The sequence below is a fragment of the Cryptosporidium andersoni genome (genome assembly GCF_001865355.1).
Source record: "Cryptosporidium andersoni isolate 30847 chromosome Unknown contig_77, whole genome shotgun sequence".
NCBI classification, from domain to species: Eukaryota; Apicomplexa; class Conoidasida; order Eucoccidiorida; family Cryptosporidiidae; genus Cryptosporidium; species Cryptosporidium andersoni.
The window spans coordinates 999-20,374 of NW_027122803.1; the positions used below are offsets into that span (position 1 = coordinate 999).

The window sequence follows — 19,376 nt, forward strand, 5'->3', positions numbered from 1 at the left end:
TAATATTTAGTTAATAATAGTATTTATAAATTGTCTTATTAATTAAACTATATAATATTGGTATTGGAATTAGTCCTATATAAATATTAACAATATACAATAGATTAATTATTCGCACTCTGCCATATATACTTAATTATAGTAAATCTAATAGATCATATTAGTCCTTTTTTTGATTTTATTTAATCTTAGAATGGTTAATTTTATTCTAACAAATCAGCTATTTATTTATATATTTCTTACAGTCTTAGCAAATATAGGCGCCTAAAGTGTGTATAATAAACATTGCATGCACTAGAATATCTTGAATAAAGTTTAATAGTAGAATTAAATTCAAACAAAAAAAAAGATATATACATTAATAGCTAAGGTAATATAACTATCAAGAAAGTAAATTTATAAATGAAAATTATCTAGTAAACCACTAGATTTTTTTATAGTGGAGTATTTATTTTCTTCTTTTTTTGTATCTTTTCCTAAATAGAGAAAAAAGGGGGAGAAGTATAAGTAATTAACTTCAATATATATTTAAATATTAATATCTTGGGTTAAATATTTTATCAGTGAATATATATATATATATATATATATATATTTATATAGTAAAGAATACTTGATAATACTCATTGAAAAAATCTATAATCTGGTATAATATTTCTGACTTAAAAGAAAACTGGACATTTGTAAATATAAATTGTAAGTATATTACAAATAGTAGCTTAATTCTGGCAGAAATAAACTGACGACTTCAAGTAGTTAATAATATAAGCTGCATCTTTAAACTTCACGACTTTTGATACAATGCTCTAGTGAGTCCACTTCTTTCTTTAAAAAAAAAAAAAAAAAACTAGATTTTCTTCAATATATGTTTAAATAATAATTTAAATAGCATTTGTCAATCTATTGGTTAATGTATAGACTTAAATTATAAATATACATTCCTATAAAGTCAATTACAATATCTGTCTGCCAGATACGCAAGATAAGACATGGTACGTTCAAGATGCAGGAATAGGTCTGAATTAATGAACTGACCAGTCAAGTGTGCAAATTTGACTATTATAATTTAAAAGATAAAGGGATATTATAAAAACTTTAATGGGTGGATCATCTTCAAGTCAATATAGTACCAAATTACGCAATAAAGCAGAAATATCTGAAAATGAAGCACATAAAATAATAGATGAAGCTTCAAGTGGAACGGCTGTTATGAATAAGAGTCATATACCTAGTATTGAGAGTAGTGTAAGTACTGGTATGTTTGTACAGAACGGAAGTGGAACATTTGCTGAAAAATATAGTATAATATGTTTGTTAGGTAAAGGTTCATTTGGAGAAGTTATAAAGTGTAGAGATCGCATAACAAATACAGAATATGCTGTTAAGGTTATTAACAAACAGAATGCAAAAAATAAAGATACTAGTACTATTTTGAAAGAAGTTGATCTACTTAAAAAATTAGATCATCCAAATATTATGAAATTATTTGAGATTTTGGAGGATTCTAATAGTTACTATATTGTAAGTGAATTATATACAGGCGGAGAATTATTTGATGAGATTATTAAAAGAAAAAGGTTTAGTGAAATAGATGCAGCTAGGATAATTAAACAAGTTTTTTCTGGAGTTACATATATGCATAAACATAGTATTGTACATAGAGATTTAAAACCAGAAAATATTTTATTACAATCAAAAGAAAAAAATTGTGATATTAAAGTAATTGATTTTGGTTTATCTACTTGTTTTCAACCGAATACAAAGATGAGAGATAGAATTGGAACTGCATATTATATTGCTCCTGAAGTTTTGAGGGGTACTTATGATGAAAAATGTGATATTTGGTCAATGGGTGTAATTTTATATATATTATTATCTGGCACTCCACCATTTTATGGAAGAAATGAATATGATATTCTGAAACGTGTTGAAACTGGTAAATATGCCTTTGATTTACCACAGTGGAAAAGTGTTTCTGAAGAAGCAAAGGATCTTATTCGTAAGATGCTCACTTTTCATCCCTCACTTAGAATATCAGCTGCTCAGTGCCTTCAACACCCATGGATACAAAAGTATGCAATAGAATCCCCATCAATTGATGATTTACCTTCTTTAGAGTCAGCAATGACTAATATACAACATTTTCAAGCTGAAAAAAAGCTTGCACAAGCAGCATTATTATATATGGCTAGTAGACTGACAACTCATGAAGAGACAAAGAAACTTACAGATATTTTTAGAAAATTAGACCTTAATAATGATGGCATGTTGGATAGAAATGAGCTTATTAGGGGTTATCGAGATTTTGTTAGACTTAAAGATATCGATTCCCTATCTAATAATCGTCATAGTACAAATTTTAGTAATATAAATATTGAAGAACAGGTAGACAGTTTGATGCCATTATTAGATATGGATAAATCTGGATCTATTGGATATTCAGAATTTGTCACTTGTGCTATTGATAGAAATGTCTTATTGAGTAAAGAGCGAATGGAAAGAGCTTTCCAGATGTTTGATAAGGATGGGTCTGGCGAAATTTCAACTCAAGAACTCTTTAGATTATTTTCTCAAACGGACAGTAAAGTAGAAATGAGTGAATTAAAAAAGATTATAAAGCAAGTTGATAAGAATGATGATGGAGGAGTGGATTTTAATGAATTTGTTGAAATGTTGCAAAATCTTGTTCCGTATTCTAATTAAAATAAAAATTTATGTACTTTTTTTTTAGGTAAGTGAAATACCAGTAAATATCTAGAAATTAGCAATGGAATTTTTAATAAATAAAAAATGATTATACTGGTAGATATATAGACACTGACCAAATTCCAAATAAATCATCTTATTGAATATATTCGATATATAAATCTTTAATATTCAATTATATCTTTTATAACCTTTGAATAGAGTTATAAAAACTATTATACATATTCAAATTGAGATGATATAATTATAAAAAAAGATTGATCCTTTTGTGAAATAAAAAAAGTACTAAATAAAAATATACTTTTGGATTATATATAAAGTAATTTCAAGTATTCAGTTTAATAAAATAACCAAATTCACTATCAGAATTAGAAATACTGTTCTAACTACTAAACCATTTTTTGGAAATGATAGATGGGTAAAGATAAGTTAAAGCCTATATTTTATTTGATTTCTTGTTTTATTAACTTCAATTAAGATATGAATAAAATAACATTGACCGTATAAGTCAATATTTGTATACTTATCTGCACTTTGGTCTCAGTAACTTGTGTATCTTGTTTTGTTTATGAATGATAATATAATTCCTTCGTAGTACTTTGTGATGTCTAATTTATTGTTTTCACAAAAAAAATTATACTACTAACTAGATATTTACTAAACATCTTTCTATTACAAACTCTTAAAAATTAATCAAGAGTTTATCTAGTTATATTATTATTCACTATAAAACCTTCATCAGCAATTGAACCTTCACTACTGATCCTATCAAAATCAGTTCCAAATGTATTTGTATCTTCACGAATATTGGGTACTTCTTCACTTTGAGTCTCAGTATCATTTATTTCAAGATGTTCACTTTGATTTGTGACATTATCATCGTTGTTACTAAGTTGATTATATTCAATATTATTCTCAGAACCAAGAGATATATCTTCATGAGTAACATGTGTATTATTAATTAATGATTCTGAGTCATGTTGATATTTTTTTGTGCTACTTGTTGAATATCCTCTTTTTTTAATTCTGAAATAAGTTTAATAATAAAAAGCAAAGTATATACATATATATATATATATATATATATATATATATATGTAGTTAAATTAAAGTGTTTCATTATATTTATAAGCTTACGCTAGTTCTTTTATTTTTTCTATAGTATCTGGTGAAGACATTCCAGGCATTAAAATCATACTGGGTAATGTTGATCTAGAAAATTGAGTTATTAACAAAATTACTTTAGTTTAAAATAATTTCAAAATATTTTTAATTTTATTTCTAACTTACATATCACATATATTATCAGGTTCTTTTTCTGGAGTTAATCCTTCTCCTTCAAAGGTCTAAAATATAGAAGAGTAAATAGTATATGAAATTTGCTCTTCAGGATCTATTTAATACAGCACTAATAAATATTACCTGTTCTGTTTTTTTTTTTAGCCTTGCTCTGATAAAAAGAAGATATTATGACCAAAATAGTAAGTACTTCCCTTATATTTCAGTTTACTTACTTTGCAACAGCTTCGTTAACTAGACATAAAGGTACTCTATAAAAAACATTGACAATAAAGAGTAGTAGTATATCTTTAAATAATTTATATATCTTAAAATAACTCTTACCTGTTCATAGTAATTATTGTTATTTTACAAGGTGAAGGGAAAAAGGATGTTAATTAAGTTTACATGTTATATTCCATATCCTACAAGAGATAAATATACCGCTACTTCGGTAATAGGTGACAAAAAGTTACCGCCTGACATAATTACCCTTTGAGAAAGTAATCTAGTAAATATTTCAATGTTGTCAGATCCATATTCCTTATTGGGGGTATCTAAAGATGCAACTGATAGGGATATACGATTAGCATTTTTAAAACTTGTTCGCATACTTCATCCGGATAAAAGCATTTATCAAAAAGTCAAGTACATTAATGAGAATTCTACTAATTTAGATATTACAGGTAACAGCAAAAATACCGAATATTCGAATATAATTGTTCAATATCATGCTTTATATGATGCATACTGTCTATTAAAAGATCCCCATAGAAGAAAAAATTATGATATAAAGTGTGAAAAAGAGAAATTTAACCCATATTCTTGGCATTATAATATTAAATATAATCAGTTAAAGTGTCTTCAAGATAACTCAGGAGTACTATACTATGACTGCAGATGTGGTGATACAATTTTTATTGAGAAGAAAGATCTTGAAGTTGGTTTCAATTTATTCCCATGTGATACTTGCTCAATTGTCATTTTGATATCATATTAAAATAAATATTAGATAAATAATTTTAATAACTTTTTTTATTATATAAAATAATGTATGGTAATCTTTTTTATTCACCATTACTCTTACATTAGTTATACTAGCTTATTTTTAACAAAATCCCTATTCAAACTGTTAAGAACTACTTTCATCTTTTAAATTTAGAAGTTGAGTCCGAAGGAATGTAATTTCAATCCAATAATCCAGTAGTTTTTCTTTATATTCCGAAATTTCTTGTTTTACTTTAACTATATCATTTTCTAAATCTTTTCTTTCTTTATTTCTTTCATCTTCGAAATCTTTGACAAATTTCGATATCTCGTACAATTCATCCATTGGCTTAGATGATTCAGTCATAAAGGTCTTATAATCCTCATTTGGTGGTTCTTGTTTAGCCTTAAAGCCACTTTCTTCATTTCTTACTGCTTCTACACTTTTCTTTTTAGTAATACTAGCTCCCAACTGGGAAATAGACTCATCTTCATAGTTAAATTTCATACATTTATTTTCCTTATTAGAGCTTCTTTCTCTTCTAATTATATTTAAATCCAGTCTTGCTAATTTTGGTAATTGGGATAGGTTATAGGTTCTTGGTTTCATCGAGTTATCAGATGCCTTGTGAATACTAACCTTATTTTCATCAATTTGTTCCATGACTGAAAAAATAAGTAAAAAATTGAGTCTAATTTATATTAAATAGTTTATCATAAAGAAAAGCTCCAGTGTCAATATTTACATGCAGCAAGTAATTGCATGCATGTAACGGTACTGAAATATAACTTAGTATCCATAAGGAGAATTGCAATAGTTTTGGATAAATTTCATAGATAGCTTTATTTATACTTAGTATAACTCTAATATTATTGACTTGTTCAATTAAAAGGTAGCTATTTGATTATATGTATGACATTTTATCACAGTATGGTATGGGTTTAGATATTTAAAATTTAAAGGCGCCGTGTTCTTTTAATTTTTATATTTTTTTTTTTAAAGGGAAAAAAACCCCACGAATAAAGATAAATAGCAAGATTTGAAGATTTTGTGTAATTACTTTAGTAAGTAAAATAGTGGAAAACTATAGGTATATAAATAGAGAGAATTACGATATGCTATATAATAACGAACTTGGTGACAGCTTATCGTTATTAAGATCTATAGAATGCAAAGATCTTTCATTAAACTGGAATATAGATGTTTCGGCAGAATTAGAGAAATATTTATCAGCATTAGAGACTCTTGAAGATGAGATAAACTACAGTCAAAGTACAGAAAATATGAATGATAATTCTCATAGTTCATCTCAATTATTTAACTTTGCCGAAGCAGCACTAATAATACAAAACTCGACGAATATATATTCTAAGAAGATAGAGCACTTACATACTCTAGTATATGAGACATTAAAGTTACTGTCTTTGGGAAATAGTAATAAACTGGAATATACAAGTTCCATCAATAATTGTAATGTAGAACAATCAACAAACATGAATGGGGATATCCGGAAACCAACTAATAATAAAGGTACTGCGTTCTTAATGGATAATATTTTTTCAGTTCCATTAGAGTTATTACAATCTGGGAGAAATGTAAATATTTCACTTGATACGAAATTAAATGACAAAATAAAAGGAGAATTGAAGGGTATGAATATAATCTGCTCACCATTTATTGGGGTATCACAGTCATCATGTATATCACTACCAATTTATCGTATTGATCCCTCAACATTTACTTTATTTCTAGATGAATCAGATATTTGTTTATTAGAAGATAACAGTAGTTTTTGTGAAAATATATCCAATTCTAAAGAAAACTGTAGTGACTATAATAAAGATGTTCATAATGCTAGCAACTATGACAATATAAATGAATATACTGAATCTAATATAGACATGGAATATAATATTGAAGATGATTTAGCCTTAAGTAGCAATTATATAAATGAAAAAGGTATGATTACTTGTAATAATATACTGGAGGGAGAATCTACAGAGGCTGTAATAATTAGTACAAAAAAAAATAAGAATGATCCATGGGAGCTAATGGATGAACATATAAAGATTGGAAGAGATAGAGCAATCAAACAAGGTAGATCATATAAAATTCCTACTAAGTCATATACCTTATCATTAGTAAAGATGGGAGAAAAGGCTGGTATGCTTAATTTTATAAATAAATATAGTATTCGCTCTTATCTAATGGGGCTAACACAATATAGAGAAGAAAAAGATATTAATTATTCATCAGCTCAATATATTCCATTTTTTTGTGATTTAAAAAAGCCAATATTACTTAGTGATAAAATGATTATACAAGACCAGTTCAAAAATTGTCTATTAGCAAGTTTAGAAGTAGATATACATAATAATATAACTGCTTGGAGAAAGTATTATTCGAAGCAATCTTTTGGAAATGCAAAAAAGAAAGATTCTACGTTAGGTGATATTAATGTTGACGATTTGTCTTTGTGTGAAACTGATAATAGAGATGATATTTGCTTTGATAATAATAATGAATTTGAAGATGTAAACATTTGTAACATTGATGAATGCGAAGATTCTCAACAATACTCTGCAGATATAGTAGATGACCATATATTGGAAGATTTTATTACTAGTAATATTCAACAAGGAAATATAGAAGATGATCAAAAAATTGGTGAATTTGATTTGGAAGATCATATGACTGATTTACATGCACGCATAAATTCTTGGACAGAATACCTAGAACCTATTTTAGAAATTCAAAATAAAAGGCCAGATTTTGATATTAAATCTGAGGGAGAAAAAATTATAGAGAAAATTAGAGCTCAAATTATAAGTATGGGGATTGACAGCGTAAAATTTTCAAGTATTGTAGAGGGTTTGCCAAAATGGCAGATATCCCGTTCATTTTTAGCAACTTTGATGTTATCAAACAATAAAGATATCGAAATTTCTTCAATAGATAATGAATCTAATGAAGATGAAGAATTTATCAAAGGCGAATTTGTAGTAAAGTTACGATCTATTAATGATGATAATATTAAGGGAGGTATTGATCTTAGATTGTTATATCCAAAAAAAAAAAAAATGAAACAAGATGAAAGTGATAAGAATATTAGTATACTAGATAAAGACCAAAAGAAATTAAAACGAAAGTTAAGAAATATCAAATAAAATTTAGTTTGGAAATAAATTTTATATATAAGATTATAAAATTTAAAATATATAAGAAATTCATTTTTTGTTGAATGACGTTTAATTGGCTGCAAAGGCAATGAACTTTTACAATAATCATACCTATAGAAATAATTTTACACATAATGTGTGGGTATTTGGTTCTGGTATTTTGTATAACAAATATTACATTTGTTAGAATTTGGAATACAAGTGTTAATATTATAATTCTTACAACAGCTTGCAATTGAGAAATTTGAATTTGGTTGATAGTGGTATAAGTTCTGGTTAGTTGGGATATATATATTATTTTTAGGAATATTTTCATAAATTCTTTGGAATTCATTAAAATAAGGATTATTACCAGCTTCATTTTTCATTTCATTATATTCAGGATCATATCTTATATATTGATATAAAAAAATGATACCAATTGATAAAAAAAGAACACTACCGCAGCAAATTGCGAGAATTATCCACAATGTAAAGTCTTGATTTTCTAGTAATAATGGTGTACCATATACCCTATGTGAATGATAAAAGTCCATTCCAGGACTCATTCCAAAACTTCTAAAATGTCGTAAATTTTCATCATTTGTATTAGGTGGATTATACTGCCCATGACAATAAACTTGTAAAATATTTGTTGAAATTATTGATAAACAACAAAATAGGACACAAAAATACATTTTAATGTAAAACTTGAAAGGTATCAATAATATATTTGAGAGAAAATTATTAAAAATATACTGTAAGTCAATTGGGATATTTTCCTCATTAAGAAATTTACTTGTAATAATTTCTTACTATATGATTAAGGATATTGATCTTCTATAATTAAAAAAAAAATATCTATATATACTCAAGAGTTCCATACTCAGATTTTATAACTACAAACTTAAATTTCATAATGGCAAAATATGAAATAGCGCCTGTAATATTATAGATCTCAATATTAAATGTCGTAATAATAAAATAGTTTTATTATATTTTATTACTGAGTATATAAATATGAATGGTAATACTTCAACTTATGTTAATATTGCTAGCTCAATTGGTGCACTTGAATCTGGAATTGTGGCAACTCTCTCAGGAGGTCCATCATACTTTATACCTTTTGCAGCATTTGGGTGGTACAGAAGTAATAAGAATGCAGTGGATACAACGCGACAGCTATATGAAATTGGCAATAAAGCTGAAAATCCTTTTAGATTGAATATATATGATAATAATAATTTTAATAATGATGCTGCTAGAAATCAGTATTTTTGGATATTGATTGTCATTGCAGTAATATTGGGAGTAATTGCATTTAGCTTAGCAGTATGTTTACTAGGAATAGTTCCAGATAAAGATTATAAAACTTCTAAAAGAAGAAGAAGAAGATTAATAGAAGATCCGAACTTATCTCCAGTAGATTTTGCAATTACAGTGGCATCTTACACACCAGATAGATATAGATATCCATACTATCAAGTAAGATAATATTAGATAACAATATTCCAATTATTTCTATATATTAATCAATATATATTTTGCATATTTATTATAAATATTAAAGTAATATAAATAACAAGAGATAATTAATGTAATGTTATTGATCATATTATTGAATTAAAAAAAAAAAAAGTCACTAGACATGGATATATTTAAAATTAGTAGAACAGTACTTAATATATCATGATCTATTATAAGATATAGAACTAAACAGCAAATACGAAGTAACAAGAAGCCATTTTAAAGGCCCAGATTCTTACAATTGGACCAACTAAGAGCCCTATAATAAGTGAAACTGCAATGCCAAGTGCAATTCTATACCATTTAGGTTTTGATTCAGAATTATAATTTACAAAAACTCCCATTGTAAGTCCTGTGAGGAAACCTCCAGTATGTCCCCAATGGTCAACGGCAGAAGTGGGATTTCCCCATGTAATAAGTACCATAAGAATGCCAAATAATAATATATTGAGAATTACTCTTTCTTTATTTTGTATAATATGCCAAAATAATATCAGTTCAGCTAGTTGAGTACCAATTAATCCAAATCCAGATGTAGAAGCACCAACGGCCACAATACAACTATTTCTAATTGCAGCTGAAAATAAATTCCCAATTATTCCAGTAATAAAGTATATTGAAGGACATAAAATCCTACCATATTTATCTTCACATGAAATAGCCAATTTAAGCTGGAAAAATATATTAAATATGATATGCCATATAGAAGCATGTAGGAACAGGCTAATTAGAAGACGCCATATTTGTCCTTGCTTAATAAGTTTAGGTACACTTGCTTGGAATTTGATTAATGTTGGTCTAAAGAATTGCAAGATAATAAAAATTATAAGTCAAAAATAAGATTTTAATATTTAACTTACACAGATGGAGATAATGCCCAAGATCCTACAATACATGTTGCAATATAAATAATAGTTTGTATTATACTAATCCATACAATAGTATGTTTCCATGTTATACCAGGAAAAAATAAATCAATAAATCTTAAATTTAATCCAGATTGGCCCTGAGATGAATTAATAATATCTCCACGATTTTGATAATCAGATAATCGATGTATATTGGACATTATTTTCAATTTCAGAGCATAATATTTTACCTCTAGTGTAATATGATTAGTTCTATAATAATAATTTTTCAATACTAGAGGGTCGGGGGTTTTTTGCGCCAAGTATACTTATTAATAAGGATTCTAAGATATTAACTTTTGTTCAACAATAAGAAAAAAAAAGAGGAAAAATAAAGAGGATTATTTAAGATATCCTTTAAAAATAAAATAATATAAATGGTATATAATATTATTAATGGTATCATCGATATGAGTTCTATATATATTCTTAACTTTGATCCTTTCCAATATATCGAAAAGTAAGACTTGTTCTAAAATATCTTTTTATAATTTTTCTTTTAAATTCTTTATTAATTCCATATAAGTTATCATTATCTATTACATCTTCGTAACTATATAAAAGATAATATTGTAAAGTATTCTGCAAATAACAAATTTAAAGTTATTCTTATCTGTCTTATATTCCATGTAAAAGGTCTGTGTAATACTTATCTATAAAAACTAATATACTTCGATGTGATGCAAATACTAAAAATAAACACTTCTTATTTGATAGTTTTATAGACTTATTATTCACTATTGATAATTTGGAAGTTGTAAGTAGCTCCCAATAATTCAAAACTACATCCGATCCAAGTATAATACAGCAACTTTTGGATAATATAATGGACCATCTTTATGTGATAATATATCTCTATTTATATCATATTAGTTAATGAAAATATTATTTGGACGTGTAAAGTTATCAAATAAATGAGTATTAACTAAAGATTTTATAAGTAATTCAATCTATTTAGGTAATTCCTCCTCATTTATAATTCCATCTTGAATTGCATCCCCACCCCAAACCTGAGTTTTCCTACCATTTAAATAAATATGATGAGGCTATCTCAATATTTCTTAAAATTATAGTTTCTTGATATTCATCTATCCAATCTAGAATTTACATTTAAGAAAAAAAAAAAAAAAAAACAAAAATTAGAATAAGAATACATATTAAAATCATTTACTATTCAAACAAAATTAGTTTGAATAATAATATTAACTAACCTTTAATACAGTACATATAAGGTAAAGGAGTATCTATAGGTTTAATTAATTTAGAAGGTAGTATATTCTTAATTATTTCTAATGTTAAGAATTGGAGACCTTGTAAAGGTTTATTATTCAGTCTTTTTAATGGTTTTATAAATATTATTATCTATATTTTGATTCTCCTTAGTTTTATATTTTACTTCTTTAAGCCTTATATATTTAAGCACAATTAATCATTTCTAAATAAGAGGATGAAGATATTGAAGATTATATTACTATGTAAACGGTAATAAAAGATCATCATTAATAAACATGTTGAATAAAAGTAAGATCTAAAATATTAGACAGTAATACTTAAAATATTAACTTACAAGGTTACGATATCCTTTGATTCACTAAAGATATTAATAATTGACTATAAGTAAGTGAAGTTAGAATAACTGAAAATGAGTATAGTGCAGTTAAGCAAAACAATGTACTATACATCCATCTTGAAAAAATAAAATAATAGTACATTTTAGTACCAATTAAATGTCTAGACATAAATACTTTATATAGTATCCAACATCCCCAAACAATAGCCCCATATTGTATTAAGTTAATTATTAGTATTAATATTAGTATTTTTGACCATTCCACATCACTAGAATATTTACGTGAACCAAGTTTTGAAAAAAAATAAGAGCTTATACTTCCCATTATAAATACTACAGATAAATATGCAGATATTTCAGTTCCGAAGTGAGAGTTTAAAAATTTACTATATAATATTGAAAATATACTCCATATAGTTATAATCATATTTAAAAACATTAAACCATAACATTGTCTAATAGCTTTATTTTTTATTAATGGAGCAGGACCACCACCAGGTGGTGTTAATCTTAATATATTTAGAAACATACTTTACTAATCAATCAGAGAATAGTCTAATATTACATTTTAGATTCCTGGTGTGTTAGTGCATCTTGGCGCTCATAAGACCACTAATACACACAATACTATTAATTAAGATCACTCAAATTTGTTTTTTTTATTTTCTACTGATTTTAGGAATATGTAATATGTTTACAACCTTTTTATTGAAAAATAGACCGCAGTGTTCTATAGTAAATATTTCAGTAAATTTAGGTTTTAAGAAATTAAAGCGCTAAAGAAGTATTATCACCTTAATAAGTACTTAGAAAGAAGTTCTAACACTCTCATTTATAAGGGGAGTTTGGATTTTAATTTTGTTAAAAAGTTATCTTGTATTTTTGGCAATATATCATAATTAAGTTATTTCTCATAATATTTATTTTAGGATTAAATATATAAAGTTCTACTATAAGAATATATCTAAGGGTTCTATTGTAGTTATAATTTAAATTTAAAAATTTCTAAGATATTCTTATATATATTATATATTAAATTATATATGAATATATATACCTAATATTCTTATTTTCAAGAGTATTGTAAATATGTATTTATTTACTAGCTACTGTTTCTAAAGCGCTTAATATAACTGAATTACAAAAAACGGATGTACTAGGTTGGTATGGTATTGAATAAAGAGGTTGTAGAAAAAAGGAAAAGTGGGGGTGTAGTAATTTAATGTATCATCTTACTAAGAAATGACTGGAGAAATATGTAAAGAAGATAATGATGAGATGTCTACTGTTGTGAAGAAGCAAGCAAAGGCTAGAAAACAACGCTTACTAGGAAGTAGTAATGTACGTATGAGACTCATATGTCCTACATATGATGAAATGGAGACAGATAGAAATGAAGAAATTATGGATGAAGAGGAATTCAGATTTATGAATTCTATGGATTCAGTTAAAACTTGTAATACTAAACTAACATTTCCAGAATTCTGGTATATGTACTCTAAACAATTGCGTGTATTTATATGTTCTTCTTTAGGATTCCTTTTATATATAGTTCATAACTTTATTAGTGATGAATACCAATATTTAGGTATAAAACTTAATGATATATCCGGTATATATATCTTCTCATTAGCACAATTACTTATAATCCAATATGTAATTATTTTATACTATTGGGAACCTGTGGAATTTAAGATGATTGATAGGTATATTACTTACAAAGATGATGAATTTAATTGTAAACCTAATTTAAGTTGTAATTTTGCAGAAAGTTTTCATATTTTAAAACTATATTCATCAACTAATATTTTAGAGAGAATAAATGTAATTGGTAATACTAAGAGAACCATCGAATGTATATTTTTGATTAAGAATATTATTTCAGATTGGTTTATTTTATTATCAATATATCTAACTACAGAATGGGTAATATCTAGTATTAACTTATTATTTATAATAATTTATAATAAGTTATTAATATAAATTTGGATTCTTTATTAGTTATATAATAATCTTTTCTTTAGTATAAGATTTTCTGGAGTTTATTGCACTTTACAACCAAAATAATCATGAATTTTACTGTACAAATAAGTATTAGTTTTTAATATAAAATAATAAGATAAATCTAAATATAATATTAAATAATACCTTTATTTTTATAATATCTAGTTAATATGTACCTTTCAATATCAACTTGTAATATCTAAAATACTAGATTTAAGATCCATATAATACCTATTGTGAAACATGTAAATTAGTTGTAGAAATGAATTTAAATATCTTTATCAAATTTTCTCCTTTTAACATAATATTTATAAAGATACCCTTTAATATTAAGTAGTCTTTTATGAGGATATTCTTGTAAAGGTAACCTTTTTACGTGTATAAATATAGACAGTTGCTACAAATTGATGTTGTACCCACTTTTGAAGGTTGCAATCTAGATAAGTTAAGAAGACAACAATAGCAAAATATTATTTTTGTTAGAATCTGACACCATTAATCAATTGGAGTATATAATTAAATATATAGCAGATAATTATATTCTAAGTTTATTTAGGTAAAATATAAAACAAAATATGTGATATTTCACTCTAAGACTTTGAACTAGGTATGTAACCAATAAATATAGGATATTTGACAAAATAAACTTACTCATAGGTAAAAATAAAAAAGATAACTTATATATAAAAAAAACGAGAATATGGGAGATTTATTTTTTATTTTTTCCTTAGTTTGATATATAAGATTTATTGAAATTAATAAATCTAATAATATTTATATTATTAAAATAAATTGATTTGTTAAATTTTCTATAAAGGATTTTTATACTTATTAATCATATTAAAAATAGTGTAATTTACACTTTGAAATTAAGTACAGTAATATAAATAAGCAGTAATAATATTATATATTTAACGATGATAAATATAATATAAACATGGTCAATATTATTACTGAACTCTAATAAATCTATTATTCTACCAATAATATTTTGTACTATCAAGATCTTATCTTGTAATAAGAGTTATAAATAAATATTTCTATCTATTAAGAAATGATATATTTTCATTTTATTTTAAAATAAACTATTAGAACTTAATTAAATACTTTTTCCTTTTATTTTTTTTTTAATATAAAAGAGAATTTAAAGCTTCAGTACTAAATATATATTTAGATAATTTAATGATTAAATAATAACTAAAGTTAATAGTTTAATAAATTTCAAACTTCATCTCTAATTATATAAATATTTTATTTATTGAATATTTATAATATATAATCTAGTATACTATCTTTCATATATTATAATGGTAATTAGTTTATCTTAAAAAATATCAGTTTATATAAGATTGATAGTTTATCAACTAAAGAATTATCACTGTTTTTGAGATTACCACAAGTTGAATTTATTAATCTTTTAGATTAAGACTATTTACATCAAATTTTGAATTAGTTCGATCAAGTGATATTAAAGGTTGTAAAGCTTTAATTATTGAAGTGTGTACATTTGGATGGTCAATTTCTTCTTGACTAAGTAGTTGTTTAACTCTTCTTCTTTCTTTAGCTTGGGGAAAACAAGCAGGACAATTTTCTGTGACTACAGGTAGTTTCCATCTTAGTGCAAATTTTTCTAGGTCCCTTTCTCTACAATATATCATAGGTCTTATTACACGGATATTATATTTAGGAACAAGATAATTTGCTTTCATTGTATTTAGTTTTCCATTATGTATTATTGAGAGTAAAAAACTCTCACAAATATCATCTGTATGTTGTCCAAGAGCTAAAACATTGTAATCATACTTTTTCATACATGAATATAAAATACCACGTTTCATCCTTGCACAAAATGAACAATATGATAATTTTTTTTGCTTATATTTTAATTTAGAAGCTAACTGAACAATAGGGTAAGATAAAAAGTGATATTCAATTCCTAAACTATTCATATAAGGTTTTAAACTGGTTACATCCATCTCTTTAGTCTGTGGATCTACAGTAGCAGCTGCTATTGAAAATTTTACTGGAGAAATACGCTGCAATAGTAATAGTGTATGTAACATTGTTAAAGAATCTTTACCTCCTGATACACCAACTAGAATTCTATCACCTTGTTTAATCATATTAAATGTCTTAATAGCTAGTCCAACTTGTTTTCTTATAATTCCATATGATGAAGGATCAGGTATTGTTAAATCACAAATATCCATATTTGAGGAATATTTATAGGAGTTAGATTCTACAGAATCTTCATTAAGATATACTTTCTGGGTTTCTTTATTATTCCCAAGATCTTCAATTCCCTGTATAATTTCGTGATCTATTTGAGATAGAGTTCCATCAAAAGTCATTTCATTATTATTCAAATTATTTGGGCAAGAATCACAAAGATCTTTATTAATAAATTTATATTTCTCAGTTTCATAACTTGCATCATTAGGATTAATATTAGGGATACAACAGCTTAAATCCTCACTTTGATAACAATAAGATTTTTCATATGACCCACTTTTATTGGTTCGATCATTTTCTACTTTATATAGTGTTATTTCTTGATTAAGAGCACTAGAATTATGATTGGCTCTTTCTGAAAAAGTATTTAAATTTTCATATTCAGTTGATATTACTGGTTGATTAATCTCATTATTAAAGATACTAAAATCAACATTTCTGCCCTGAATACATAATATTAGGGATTGAATTATCTTTGGAGTTAAAAACCACAATAATGAAGACTCTGATTGTAATTCGAATTGGTTTAATCTATAATCGTTATGTTCCAGTGAATAATGATAAAGCTGAATATCTCTAAAGATTACTTCGTCAACTTTATTATTAGAAGGATTTAAACCTTCTTTATAATCGTTATAATTTTTAATAATACGATCTATATATGAGATCAGTTTATCCGCCTGTTCAAATATTTGGTCACTACTTGAAAATAAGGGTCTACATTTATTATTTAGCAAATTTGTACATATTTGATTAAATGAATCAGATTCTACTTCTTTATTAAGCTCTAAATTAGATTTGTTATTATATATTCTTGGTTTTTCAAGGAAATAATCTCCAATTGAATCTTCAAGCCATTCCCTATATAAATTTTCCAATGATTTCCATTCAGATTTATGTCTCCACATTCCATAAAATTCTTCAAATGCATATAATGGAAGCAATTTCCAGCCATTTTCTGCAATCCAAATAATAGCATCACTTATATAATCAATACTCTCTTCACAATCTGACCAGTGGAATGATATTCTAGAAAAACCGGGTCTAATAGATTCAATACCTTTTATAACTAATTCATCATATAAAGTTGATACAGTTTCTTTATTTAGTCCAAGTAGCTTTTGTGAGTATGGACCAGCACAAGAACATCCCCCTCTGGATTGTATACCAAAAATATCATTCAACAAAGCACATACGAAATTATAATGTAAATATTGATGTCTTAGACTTTTAATATATCTTGAATATTTCTTGTTTTTTGCCAAAAATTCCAATAATATTGTATCGTTTGACAAATCATTTGGTAAAGCAGATTCTTTCTTATTCTCAGATAAGTCCAATTCATAATTAGCTGAATGAAATATTTCAGGTGGAAATGGTTTAATTAAAAATGAAATTATTGGTAATATTTTAATTTCATCAATATTTACATGATATTTTTCGTCTTGTATTATTTCATTGTATTTATTACCCAAGATATCCTTAATACCTAAAATTTTAATCTTTGAGCCTGTATTATTTTTATTGTACTTTGAAAATTTTCGTAATATTTTCATATAATATTGTATCTCTCTCTGACGTTTTAATTTATGTGTAATATGCATCTCAAATTTAATCATCATCCCAAGACGGCATATACCTAGTAAGTCCAATGTACCTGATTCTTCTCTTTGTTCTTGATCAAGAATATAATCATGTCTTTCAGAAGATACAAAAAAGACACAATTTCCTCCTGGATCTGCAGGTTTTTCAGTGATTAATAAATCACGTTTAATTACCAGTACTCCTGGGGTTGATGGTCCTCCTAAAAATTTATGAGGTGAAAATACCCCAACATCTGTGAATCCATTAATATTTAAGGGAGGAGACATATTAGGAGCTATATGAGGAGCTAGTACTGCAAAGTCAACTACACTAATACCTCCATATTGATGTACTAATGAAGATAGCATAATATAGTCATTTATTACACCTGTCAAATTAGAGCCTGCAGATATTAATATTATAGGAATAAAATTTTTGGGATAATCTTTTTTCATATTATCCAAATATTTTCTTAAATTCTCTATATCCAATTTGTAATTCAGTATTCCAACTTCAAAGTAATCAAACAATATTTTATACGTATCACAATCAATACCATTTTTGTATCTAGTCACATAATCTCTAAATGGTAATAATAAAGAATGATGGGCTGTTGAATCAGCTATAAAACATATTAAATATGACATATAACCTATGACACTCTTGTTTTTCTGGTTATTCAGTACAGAGTGAACTTTGTTACAATGACGTCTAAAAGCTGCTTCAGTATCGTATTGAGTTTTACAAATAATACACTTATATGATCTCCATCTATCTTGGGATGATATTAAAGAAATATGTGTATTATGGCAAAAATAATCTGAATTAGGATTAACATTTGGATCTTTACATATGTTTTTATTAAGATTATGATATTTGTTTGATCTGGAAATGACTGAACTCCATTTAGAAGTATCCATTAATTTTAAAAATTTAGAAATAGCACCTGTAGTTCCTGAGCCATTAAATATTATTGCATCATCTGGATTACCACCTACAAATTGTCTAACTGATTCTCTTGCTTCAATTGTATACCATGTTGATTGTCTAGCATTATAAGAAGCTATACTGTGAGTATTACCATAATATGGTGCTATATTTTGGATTATTGACTCCTCAATGAATGAAAGACAACGTCCAGATGCAGTCCAATCACAATATATTAATGGACGAATACCATATGGTGTATTTATAACATAATTATTTCCTATTATGTTCTCACTTATTTTTCTGCAATATTTATCAAAATCTGATTGCTGATCTTCACCAATTATAAAGTTTTTCATTACTTTTTAATCTATAATATTATACCTAATACAGTGGTTGTCAGACAATGACATTCTTTTAGGTAGTTTTTTAATACTTTTATAAGACTTCCTTTTACCGGTGTTCATTACCGCTAAATATACCGCCTAAATATA

The 19,376-nt window shown here is 25.9% G+C and overlaps 11 protein-coding genes across 11 annotated transcripts; 5 read left to right on the forward strand and 6 right to left on the reverse strand.

Annotated features, from left to right (window-relative positions):
- Positions 1-1,098: 1,098 nt before the first annotated feature.
- Positions 1,099-2,703, forward strand: cand_038310 (calcium-dependent protein kinase; the record flags this gene model as incomplete). The annotated part of the gene is made up of 1 exon (XM_067214054.1): positions 1,099-2,703. One exon carries the CDS (start codon positions 1,099-1,101, stop codon positions 2,701-2,703), a length of 1,605 nt encoding a protein of 534 aa, XP_067069721.1.
- A 704-nt stretch (positions 2,704-3,407) lies between these two features.
- On the reverse strand, positions 3,408-4,337 carry cand_038320 (uncharacterized protein; the record flags this gene model as incomplete). Its single annotated transcript, XM_067214055.1, has 6 exons — positions 3,408-3,732; positions 3,844-3,918; positions 3,997-4,052; positions 4,129-4,156; positions 4,221-4,256; positions 4,330-4,337. 6 exons carry the CDS (start codon positions 4,335-4,337, stop codon positions 3,408-3,410), a joined length of 528 nt encoding a protein of 175 aa, XP_067069722.1.
- Positions 4,338-4,507: 170 nt separating this feature from the next.
- cand_038330 (uncharacterized protein) lies at positions 4,508-4,984 on the forward strand (the record flags this gene model as incomplete). The annotated part of the gene is made up of 1 exon (XM_067214056.1): positions 4,508-4,984. One exon carries the CDS (start codon positions 4,508-4,510, stop codon positions 4,982-4,984), a length of 477 nt encoding a protein of 158 aa, XP_067069723.1.
- Positions 4,985-5,116: 132 nt separating this feature from the next.
- On the reverse strand, positions 5,117-5,635 carry cand_038340 (uncharacterized protein; the record flags this gene model as incomplete). The annotated part of the gene is made up of 1 exon (XM_067214057.1): positions 5,117-5,635. The coding sequence occupies one exon, from the start codon at positions 5,633-5,635 to the stop codon at positions 5,117-5,119; it is 519 nt and encodes a 172-aa protein (XP_067069724.1).
- A 452-nt stretch (positions 5,636-6,087) lies between these two features.
- cand_038350 (uncharacterized protein) lies at positions 6,088-8,139 on the forward strand (the record flags this gene model as incomplete). Its single annotated transcript, XM_067214058.1, has 1 exon — positions 6,088-8,139. One exon carries the CDS (start codon positions 6,088-6,090, stop codon positions 8,137-8,139), a length of 2,052 nt encoding a protein of 683 aa, XP_067069725.1.
- A 137-nt stretch (positions 8,140-8,276) lies between these two features.
- Positions 8,277-8,828, reverse strand: cand_038360 (uncharacterized protein; the record flags this gene model as incomplete). Its single annotated transcript, XM_067214059.1, has 1 exon — positions 8,277-8,828. One exon carries the CDS (start codon positions 8,826-8,828, stop codon positions 8,277-8,279), a length of 552 nt encoding a protein of 183 aa, XP_067069726.1.
- A 322-nt stretch (positions 8,829-9,150) lies between these two features.
- cand_038370 (uncharacterized protein) lies at positions 9,151-9,624 on the forward strand (the record flags this gene model as incomplete). Its single annotated transcript, XM_067214060.1, has 1 exon — positions 9,151-9,624. The coding sequence occupies one exon, from the start codon at positions 9,151-9,153 to the stop codon at positions 9,622-9,624; it is 474 nt and encodes a 157-aa protein (XP_067069727.1).
- A 218-nt stretch (positions 9,625-9,842) lies between these two features.
- Positions 9,843-10,726, reverse strand: cand_038380 (rhomboid family protein; the record flags this gene model as incomplete). The annotated part of the gene is made up of 2 exons (XM_067214061.1): positions 9,843-10,455; positions 10,518-10,726. The coding sequence occupies 2 exons, from the start codon at positions 10,724-10,726 to the stop codon at positions 9,843-9,845; spliced, it is 822 nt and encodes a 273-aa protein (XP_067069728.1).
- A 1,410-nt stretch (positions 10,727-12,136) lies between these two features.
- On the reverse strand, positions 12,137-12,664 carry cand_038390 (uncharacterized protein; the record flags this gene model as incomplete). The annotated part of the gene is made up of 1 exon (XM_067214062.1): positions 12,137-12,664. One exon carries the CDS (start codon positions 12,662-12,664, stop codon positions 12,137-12,139), a length of 528 nt encoding a protein of 175 aa, XP_067069729.1.
- A 713-nt stretch (positions 12,665-13,377) lies between these two features.
- cand_038400 (uncharacterized protein) lies at positions 13,378-14,118 on the forward strand (the record flags this gene model as incomplete). The annotated part of the gene is made up of 1 exon (XM_067214063.1): positions 13,378-14,118. One exon carries the CDS (start codon positions 13,378-13,380, stop codon positions 14,116-14,118), a length of 741 nt encoding a protein of 246 aa, XP_067069730.1.
- A 1,430-nt stretch (positions 14,119-15,548) lies between these two features.
- On the reverse strand, positions 15,549-19,241 carry cand_038410 (PP-loop family protein; the record flags this gene model as incomplete). The annotated part of the gene is made up of 1 exon (XM_067214064.1): positions 15,549-19,241. One exon carries the CDS (start codon positions 19,239-19,241, stop codon positions 15,549-15,551), a length of 3,693 nt encoding a protein of 1,230 aa, XP_067069731.1.
- Between the last annotated feature and the right edge of the window lie 135 nt (positions 19,242-19,376).